This window comes from Myotis brandtii, unplaced genomic scaffold (assembly GCF_000412655.1).
Source record: "Myotis brandtii unplaced genomic scaffold, ASM41265v1 scaffold16, whole genome shotgun sequence".
In the NCBI taxonomy this organism is placed as follows: Eukaryota; Metazoa; Chordata; class Mammalia; order Chiroptera; family Vespertilionidae; genus Myotis; species Myotis brandtii.
In genome coordinates, this window is record NW_005355832.1 from 1,605,045 (window position 1) to 1,615,797 (window position 10,753).

Genomic DNA, 10,753 nt, shown 5'->3' on the forward strand with positions numbered 1-10,753 from the left:
AGAGAGAGAGAGAGAGAGAGAGAGAGAGAGAGAGAGATTGTCCCTACCAGAGACAATGTTAGTTCCACTATTATTGTACTGGCACCATATGGCAGTCTTCTCTTGTTACATTATGAATTTGGGAGTCACGGTGGCTGTGAGATAGCCATGATCACTACAATGATTTTCCCCTCTTGTTCATGTACTACTAGTTTCAATGCAGAACTACTTTGTTCTCTTTTGACTTACTTCCCAGCAATGGCTTTACTCTCACTGGTGGTGTTTCTGACTGCTGTCCTGCTTCCATCTTTACCTGCAGAAAGGAAGGTAATGTTAGAGTGGAAAATTCTTCCAGCCCTACCCAGGCAACTTTGTGGGATGGCAAGGCACTTTGAGAGTGGGAAGAGCGGGGGTGTCTGGCCCATCACAAAGTACTCACTGGTTGCTCAGAGCACTTAGCGCAATTACCTAGATGAAAGTCCAAGGCTGCACTGCCCAGTACAGTAACTGCTGGTCACATGTGGCTATTGAACACTTGAAATGTGGCTTGTCTAAAATAAGCTGTGCTGTAAAGTGTAAAATACATTCCAGATTTAAAAGATTTAGTATAAAAGGAGAGGAAAATATCGCATTAATAGTTTTTATATTGAATACATGTTGAAATAGTATTTTAGATAATCATAGATTTAGGTCATTAAATTACATGAACTTTATGGAACAATTCACACACCCTAATCTCCCTTCCGACTTAGACTCCCACACACCCACACACAAAGATAAACCAGTAAGTATTGGTGATTGATTTAATACCTTAATTATATTTCTGTTAATAAAGGAAAAGAATCAGCAAGAGTCCACTAACTGGATGACTTTGCTTCCTCCAAATTACCTTGGAGATTTTTTAATATTGAAAAATTGTCTTTTGAGTGATTTCATAAAATCTGACCACAATAGGTAGAATGAGTTAAGCAGAATTTTGAATGCATTTCAACTGAGACTAAATATTCTTCCCCTAATACATTTTAAATAGATTCTGTCTCTAAATACAGATACCATGCCAGGTCAAAGTTCCCTCCAAATCTAGGATGAACCTTGACCTCCCCTTTATTCCCTTTGCTGCAGCCTGATCAAATGTAAATGAATATGTCTTAGGGTTCCTATTGTGCACCTTTGTGGTTATAAAATATTATCACTCATATGTCATATTAAGAATTCCCTAGAACTAGAAATGGGCATTTGTGGCCTTAAACAATGTTTAAAATTTTGTCATGCCATGAATTACACTTCCATTCTCAAATCTTCAAGTTACTTCTTTCCTATTTTTCGTAGCTTTGGCTGAGATTCATTGGCAATGCTTGACAACTAATATTGGCTTAACTGAACACTTTTTATAGTGGTCCTTGCTTCCTTGAATTAACTTATTTACTCTTATATGTTAAATATTTTTCAAAAATGTTTTAAAAACCCCGATTTTATTTCCCTTTAGGATCCAGCCTTTTCTGCTTTGTTAACCACTCAAACGAATATCCAAAAAGAGATTGTAAATAAACACAATGAATTAAGGAAATCAGTCTCTCCATCTGCCAGCAACATGCTAAGGATGGTAAGAAGCAGTAATCTAAGGAAAGTGGTGGGAACAAGCTGGTAGTTGGCATCTGTGAAGAACTTTGTGGCTTACAACATTCTGCCTCTGTTTTGCTATTTCATTTGAGTTATGTTATGGGAAGAAATTCTTAGTTTTACTTTATAATGGTTAAACAACTCATCAAGTTTACAGAGTTAAAAATTTGGGAAGGCAGAATTAGAAACCAGACCATCAGGCATCAAATGTGAAGCTGTTACATTTGTTTCTTCACTCTCTTTCCTAGTCTAAAATAAACCCCCTTTCTTTAAGAATCAGTGCCACTGAGGGTAAATAGTACCCTTTCCAGGGCGCAGTCTCTGAAAACTAAATATCTCCTATATGATAACAGTGGGCTACAAATGGAATTGTGACTAATCTAGACCAGTTTATTACTATCAAAATCTATAATAATAATCTATAATAATAAAAGCATAATATGCTAATTAGACTGGACAGCCAAACAACCTTCTGGACATCATTCCGGATGTCCTTCTGGACGCAGCCGTGGTGGAGGGGGCTGAGGCAGAGGTGGTTAGGGGCGATCAGGCAGGCAGGCAGGCAAGTGGTTAGGGGCAATGAGGAAGGCAGGGAGAGTGGTTAGGGGTGATCAGGTAGGCAAGCAGGCCAGCGGTTAGAAGCCAGTGGTCCCGGATTGTGAGAGAAATGTCCGACTGCCGGTTTAAGACCCATCCTGCTACGGGATGGGGCCTAAACCATCAGTCAAACGTCCTCCAAGGGGTCCCAGATTGCGAGAGGGTGCAGGCCGATCTGAGGACCCCCCCCCTCCTGCACTAATTTCGTGCACCAGGCCTCTAGTATAATTATAATACTTCACATGGTGGTCAGTATTTAGAATAGTACCATCACTAAAAATCCCAGGTGTGGCTGCTGTGTGATCATAAATAGTCATTGCTCTTGTTAGATACATCACCTATGGACTGTCTTTGTGGGAAATGGGCATTGTGGCAGATAAAGACACATCAGAGATATTGTAAGAACAATGACAAATAGATAATACATCTACAGAAGTTTTGAAGTAGTGCAAATTAATCTTATCAATCAGATTACAATGCATATGTTTTGTTGGAGTTGAACTTTTAAGTGTATATATTTTTTCCTTATAATAATTAGGAATGGGATAGAGAAGCAACAGCAAATGCCCAGAAGTGGGCAAACAAGTGCACTTTACAACACAGTGATCCAGAGGAACGAAAAACCAGTATGTGAATTAGTAAATATTTGTTGAATAAATGAAAAAATAAAATAATAGTGGACAAATAAAATAGAATGGATCCTTCTGGTGTATTACATTAAGACTATGAATAAATGTTACTTATATTTGGCTTTTTAAAATCACAGTATCTGTATATGGATAAATAGTTATGATTAATGCCATTTTGTGCTTATTGATTATTTTTATGCAAATAATATCTCAAGCAGTATCTAATTTGTTCCTCCCAACTTGCTCACGAGTAAACTAGGATGTGGAAGGAATGACTTATCCAAGAACACAACCTGATATAGTGAGATATATCGGAAAGCTAACCAGGCTTTCTGATTTCTAATCCACTGTCCTTTTGTGATATTGTATAGCCATTTGGTGTTCTGAAATTATTTATTTTGTATTCACAAAATATGTTGAATTATGTGGAATTGTACCTGATTTTTTTTCTTTACAAATATGAAACTTTTTAAAATCAGGATGATATTTTGATTATGTTGATTCATTAAAAAAAATTTGGTAACAGTCAAGTATTTTGTATGGACTGTGTAACTATAACGCATGGAATCATATAGCCTATTCAAAAAACACAGAAGACATATCAAGGATCCTGGTGTACAAATAGTTGATTTCTTTTACCATTGAAGCTTTATTGCTTTCCTCATGATCTGTTCCTTCATAGATACGAAATGCGGTGAGAATCTCTATATGTCAAGTGACCCTAATGAGTGGTCAAATGCAGTCCAAAATTGGTATGAAGAGAGACACGATTTTGTTTATGGTGTAGGATCAAAGTCTCCCGGTGCAGTGGTTGGACATTATACCCAGGTAAAGGGAACAATGAAAATACTTCTACCATGAATGCTCTAATATAGAAAGCTTCTTCAAATTATGACCCATCCCAGTGTTCAATTTGGGGAAAAGAGCCCAAATAGGTACAATACAGTAACATTGGACTGGTACTTCACCCGCAGCTATCATTTTGTTTTGATGGCTTGCACAACTCTTGGTTGGAAAGTGCACTCTGTATTTTTCCAACATCACAAATGAACAGAGTAGTGAATGCACACAAAAATTTAATATTTTCAAAGTGTGTGACTTTGTTTCAATACTGTAAATATTTCCATAAAATACATGGCTGCAAGCTATAGTCGTAACATTTTTTCAAGTTTTTATTTGGCATTTGTCCTTTAATATTTTCCCTTTCTTACGTTATTCTTTATATATCCCCTTATGGATTTGTAGCTTGTTTGGTACTCATCTTACCGTCTTGGATGTGGAGTTGCTTATTGTCCCAATCAAGAGACTCTAAAATACTTCTACGTTTGCCACTATTGTCCTGCGTAAGTATACACTCCAGAGATTAAAGTCAATACTTTTATCTGCAATTTGATATTTTTAAATTTTCATATATTAGCCAAATCAGAATAAAAACATATGTTTCAGTAAAGGAAAGTATTTCTTTGGAAATGATTATTAGGTGAATGATTTTTAAGGTGAGATACATTCAACTTACCAGAGAAGAGACCAAGTTCTCAGACCAAGTATAAATTTGAAGCTCTGTTTTCTCAATTATAAAACAATGTCTTCTCTCACAATTGCCTTTCCCAAGTGCTAAAGATTATTCCCTGAGCATGTGGAGTGTGCATGTCTCTCAATTAGATATCATCAGTTCTTACTACTTTCATGCCCTAATGATGCTTGATGATTAAGCAAGGGGTGGTAGTGCAGTGGCAAATTTGGGATCAAAAATTGTGATTTCTGCCTTTTCTGCAAAAATGTTTCTGCTCCTGTTTATCTACAAACCATTTACATTTTTACCATTAAAAATGATTCCTTCTCTTGTGTTTCAATGGTTTTTCAAGAGATCTTTAATATACTTCAGAGTCCAGAAAAAGTTAACATCTTAAGTCTTTGTTTCTCAGCAGTTTTTTAAAAAATATATTTTTTATGATTTCTGAGAGGAAGGGAAAGGGAGAGAGAGAGATAGAAACATCAATGATGAGAGAGAATCATTGATTGGCTGCCTCCTGCACACCCCCTCCTGGAGCCCACAACCCAGACATGTGCCCTGACCGGGAATCGAACTGTGACCTCCTGGTTCATAGGTTAATATTCAACCCCTGAGCCACACCGGCCGGCCTCAGCAGTTTTCACACACAAAAACAACTCCATAATGAACCACCCCATACTGTCTTGATTTATAGCAGGAAACATGCTGTTTCAACAAGCAATATGTTTGAAGTCATCCATAATAAAGCCTATGGACATATCAAAGATCTAATCTCAACACATGTCTTAGCTTTAATTCCTTATGACTAGAGACAGGGGCACCCCCAAAACCAAATCTCCCACAGGATTTATTTTGAGATTGTAGATAACCTGGGGATCTTGATCTCCCATTTGAGAAGTGTGGCCTTCACAGTGGCTTGCCACTAGAAAGAAGTGAAAAGTCCTAGTAGAATGCACTCAGACTCACTGCCTGGCTGTGAGAGGGGAGGCACCTGAAGTGAGGGGTGGAGTGAATAATGAGGGGCAGCAGAGATGAGAGAACCTCCCCCCACCCAGACACGCCACTAACTATTTAAATATCATTGTTCCTGCCTAGAAGTATTTACTGTCCCTAGTACATATCAGAGAAATTATGATATTTTATCATCTTCCAAATATACATGATATGGTAGCATTGAGTATTTTCTTTCATACGACAACTCTCTAGCCTCCAAGAGTTTCTTCTGTCTGTCTAGGTAGGAGATGTGTTCTAACCCTAGCCAGCACATTGGGGTGCACTGCCTCACCAATTTAACCAAGTCTCATGGGAGATAAAGAGAGTGTTGAAATATACTCTGAAAAGTTGAGACTGTAGTTATCCCAATTTAGTTGTTCAACCTACAGAATTATAGTTAAAAAGATGGGTCAATGTTTGAGGTATTTTCTTAATTTGGAGGCTATCTGAATTACACATTGGGAATTGTACTTTTTCACTTTTGGTAACATATCTGAATATATTTAATAACTAGGTATATTTGGTGACTAATGCTACCCTCGGAGTATAAATGAAACAGCAAAGTGAAAAATATTTGACACTATGTTTTTTTAAATTTCAGTGGCAATAATGTGAGTAAAAAGAATACCCCTTACCAACAAGGAGAACCCTGTGCCAGTTGCCCCAATAACTGTAACAATGGACTATGCAGTAAGTTTGAAGTGATTTTACCTGCTGTTATAATAAAGAGTTGATATTTTCTTTTCTTTTTATGGATTAGGAAATCTCCTAGGGTTACCAATTTAAATACTATCTTGATGCAAAATACAGAAAGATTCCTCAACAGAATGTGTTTAAGGGAACATTTTATACACTTTTATAACTTACACTAGAGGACTGGTGCACAAAATTCATGCACAGGTTGGGTCCCTAGGCCTGGCTGGTGATCAGGGCTGATTGGGGCCTTCCAGCTGCTGGCCAGGGCCTTCCTTCTGGCTTCTGGCTGGGCATCCCTTTCCTGGTTGCTTGCTGCTGGCCAGGGCCTTCCTTCATTCTGTGCAGCCCCCCTGGTGGTCAGCGCATATCATAGCTAGCGATTGAACTCCCCGTCTCCCGTTCAAACTCCCGAGGGGACATTTTGCAAATTAGCCTTTTATATATATATAGATATGTTTTGTAGTGAAAAGATTATTACCACTTCTAACATGATGAAACATCTACCATCAATGGCTTTTGTGACTATGCAGAGCTCATTTATATTAACTATACAAGTTTCTGGTAACTAGTTCATTTCATCAAAGTATCATTAGACAAAAGGTGGTATTTTGAAAAAATGAAAATTATAAATCTACAGATGTGAGATGAATATTATGGCTCAATCTAGACAGGCAAACCAAATATTAAATTTATTTTGTGCTAATATGTTCATCATGCTGATTATCATATTTTTATAGTATAATTGGAATCATAATGTTTGACTTGACAAATGATCACTTACCCTATAATTTGATAGTAGTTTTGTGTACTCTTTAATGACAAAAATTCAATCTGTATACAAAATTTGTTCATACTGTTGCAAAAGGAGAAAATAAATGTCATATATATCATTTCAAAGTTCTCATAAATAGAAGTAAAAAAACCTGTTGGTCTTTCATAGTTGGGATACTTTCATTAAAATTATGAACAATAGAGTTGACCCATTCACTGAGATTTTTACCTTTCAAATTCATTCACCTTTAGTTAGCCTTCTTTTTATAAAGCTATAATTCAGAATATTGATGATATCAAAGCTATAAATCAACTAAAGAAGAAAAAAGTTGAATATACCACTGCTGAATGCTGTTTGCTAAAGAGCTTGGAATTATCCTATTAGCATAAGCATCCAACTGAGACAAGAGAGAGAGAGAGAGAGGGGCAGAGAGAGAGAGAGAGAGAGAGAGACTTTGATTTGTTGTTCCACTTATTTATGCATTCATTGGTTGATTCTTGTATATGCCCTGACCGGGGATCAAACCTGCAGCCGTGGTGTATTGGGATGACTCTCTAACCAACTGAACTGCCCAGCCAGGCTCCCTCTACACCTATGCAGTTTGAAAGTATGAATTGTTTTGCTGCTACTAAGGAAAATAACATGTAACTAATCTGTTTTTGTTACAGCCAATAGTTGTGAGTACGAAGATCTCCTTAGTAACTGTGGTTCCTTGAAGACAACAGCTGGCTGTGGGCACGAATTGCTCAAGGAAAAGTGCAAGGCTACTTGTCTATGTGAAAACAAAATTTACTGACATGTGCAACGTGCAATGCTCAAGATTAAGTGGAAAAGGGCTGCATTACTTAGACCTAGTGGAGAAGGGTGCATCATTTAATTGACACTTCCCAGAGGGGAAATTGTAAGCCTGTTAGTTACAAATTTGATTCCAAACAGTAATGCATCTTTTTCTCTAGGCTCTTCACAGAAATCTCTCTCATACATCGATTTACAAAAGCAACATAATGCCAACTTTGGACTTTGAGATACATTTGGTACTTTAAAGTTAACAAATTAAATCAAGTTGAGGATGTTTAAAGTTGTAACCACAGGGTTTAGGTCACTAGAATTTTGGACTAAAATGAAGAATCACATGTTTCATGAAACAACTTGGAGAAAAAAACAACACATGTAACATCATTGTCATTCCTACCACATGATTTTTTACATGTATAAAGAATGAATTCAAAGATTGGATTTACCTTTGTCTTATGGTGTCCTTTTTTTTTTTTAAGTAGTCAGCTTTTAGAATAAAGTACGTATCTAAGCAACCACATAGATGATTCTTGTGCAATATTTTATAGGATTCATAATTACTCCAACTAGACTCAGCCCAGTTATATGATTATATCGCACAAAATTTCCAAAATATTTGCCTATAAAATTAAACTTTAACAACAAAAAAATATGTTCTTACTTCTTTCTTTTTTTTAAAAAATATATGTCTTTATTGACTTCAGAGAGGAAGGGAGAAGGAGAGAGAGACAGAAACATCAATGATCAGAGAGAATCATTGATTGGCTGCCTCGTGCACACCCCCCACTGGGGAACGAGACCGAAACCCAGGCATGTGCCCTCAGCCGGAATCGAACCTGGGACCCTTCAGTCCCCAGGCTGATGCTCTATCCACTGAGCCAAGCTGGCCAGGGCTCTTTTTACTTTTTGACATTTTGATAATCCTATTTATTTAGTTGATACATTTTTCAAAAGAGGGTACCATCTGACAATATATACAAATATATCCTCAGAAGAAGAAGAAAAACAATAGTAATAAGTATTTTAGAGAGATTTATCATTGATGAGTCTTTGCCTACATTGTAATTTAAGATTGATAAAACAACAGTCAAGTCACTCTATCTTTTACAGGTAGTGATAAAAAGAAAAATGATTGCCTCAAACATTTTTACTAAAAAAATTAAAATAAGAAAAAGAACAGTAGAGTAAATCTAAAGTGAAGAAGAAAACGATAGTCAAAAACAGAAACTAATGAAATAGATAATAGAAAATCAAAGTATATAATTAATAAATCAAAATTCTGTGTTTTAGAATTAATAAAATAGACAAATGACTAGGTGGCTTAATACAGAAAGAAAGATAAAAAGAATTTAACAAGATGGCAAGGGAGAAACAGCTATTAAAATGTAAGAAATAAAGAGAAAGAGATGTGGCAGGGAGGTAACTATTAAAACCTCTATACAAATATATTTGGAAACCTAGATAAATAATTTTCTAGGAAAATAAAAATACAAAAATTGACTCTATTAGAGATAGAAAGTTTAAACTGCCCATTGTCTATATAGAAAAAGCTATTAAGAAGCTATCACCTCTCAAAAAAAAGTGTGTGTGTGTGAGAAATATGATAAATGGGCAAAGAACATGAACAAATAATTATCAAAATAGATTAAAATGGTCACTAAACATAAAGTATTTTTTACTTCACTCATAAAAAGAAATGGAAATTTAAACCTCACTGACATAGCACTTCACTGCTCAAATTGTAAAAATATAAAAAACAAAACACATTCTGCTACAGTTTTTATAGAGGGGTATTTGGCAATGTCTACCAAAACTACATGTGCATTTACTCTTTAACCCAGACATCTTTCTAGGATTCATCTTCAAATCCCTTCTAGAAATTTTATATTGTTCTTCAACCATATGATGATTCATATTGCAACATTATTTATTGAAATAGTCTTTGTAATTGCAAAATATTGAAAAAGTCTATAGCCCACACACAAAAAGTTGGTTGAATAAACTATGGTTTATTCAACATATTGTAGTGCCACATATCTTTTATGAAGAACAAGAATCTTTATGAACTTATCTGGAGTGATTTCCAAGATATATCCTATATAATAAAAGCCTAATATGTAAATTGACCAAACAGTGGAACAAAGAGTGGAACCGGTTGCTATGACGTACAATGACCACCAGGGGGCAGACACTCAATACAGGAGATGCCTCCAGGCCACAGGCCCTAGGCCAACCAATGCGGGTGCCAGCAGGGGACCCCCGATTGCTCTGCTGGTCTCCCCACAGGGGGAGGTGACTGGCGGCAGTGGTGGGGCAGTCTGGGGGTGGGGGGAGGCAGCACCAAGGGAGGCGACCAGCAGCGGTGGCAGGGGGCCAGGCAGGCAAGTGGGCAGCATCAGGCCAGCCAAGGTGGATGCCAGTGGGGGCTGCTGATTGCCCTACCGGTTGCCCCACAGATCACCCCTGATTGCCAGCCAAGCCTAGGAACCCTACCAGTGCACTGGGCCTCTAGTTGATAGATAAAAAATAGCAAAGTGCAAAAATGTTTTTGATAGTATTCTACCTTTTGTGTTAAAAGGGTAAATGCAAAAATACACCTGTACATTCACATTTTTGCAACATAGGAAAAGTGCACCAGAAACTAAGGGAATTGGTTGTATCCAGTTGGTTGGTGAGAATGGGGTGGGCAGAGTAGAGGGTGGCAAAGGGGTAGGAAAAATTGGTTGGAGGGAGTGACTCTTCTCTGACTTCCTTTTTGTATAGTTTTAACTTATAAATTATGTGAATGCTCACATACTCCTTCAAATAAAATATAACCAACAAAGGGGGAAAGAAAAATCCAAAAATGGAATAAACACAAAAACAAATTAAACTATACTTTAAATAGTTTAAAAGTATTAAAAGTTTAAAAGAAATATTATAATCACCATAAAGGGTGAAAAAACACACATCACAGAACTAATTCAAATACTGTTCGAATGCCATTTTGGACTATATGTCTTCTATATGTACGTAAACAAATGTTCAACTCTAATAAGACTTTCTTGTTTGTTTTTAACCTTAGACACATGGGTTAGTAGTTCTGAAACTACTATTTATGCTATGATTGAACAAATACATATAAACAATGGGAACCAGGGTTCTCACTGTTGGGAAAGG

General features: G+C 36.7%; 1 protein-coding gene across 2 annotated transcripts in view; it reads left to right on the plus strand.

Annotated features, from left to right (window-relative positions):
- The window catches only part of LOC102254851 (cysteine-rich secretory protein 2), a 12,477-nt gene extending 4,457 nt beyond the window's left edge, over positions 1 to 8,020 (plus strand). For both annotated transcript variants that reach the window (XM_014536279.1, XM_005862066.2), the window contains 7 exons: positions 236 to 306; positions 1,466 to 1,582; positions 2,735 to 2,822; positions 3,508 to 3,653; positions 4,071 to 4,168; positions 5,933 to 6,021; positions 7,468 to 8,020. In XM_014536279.1, coding sequence (XP_014391765.1) covers positions 238 to 306; positions 1,466 to 1,582; positions 2,735 to 2,822; positions 3,508 to 3,653; positions 4,071 to 4,168; positions 5,933 to 6,021; positions 7,468 to 7,595 — 735 coding nt within the window. In that variant the 5' untranslated portion in view covers positions 236 to 237 and the 3' untranslated portion in view covers positions 7,596 to 8,020. The remainder of the gene's footprint in view (positions 1 to 235; positions 307 to 1,465; positions 1,583 to 2,734; positions 2,823 to 3,507; positions 3,654 to 4,070; positions 4,169 to 5,932; positions 6,022 to 7,467) is intronic.
- Positions 8,021 to 10,753: the final 2,733 nt, after the last annotated feature.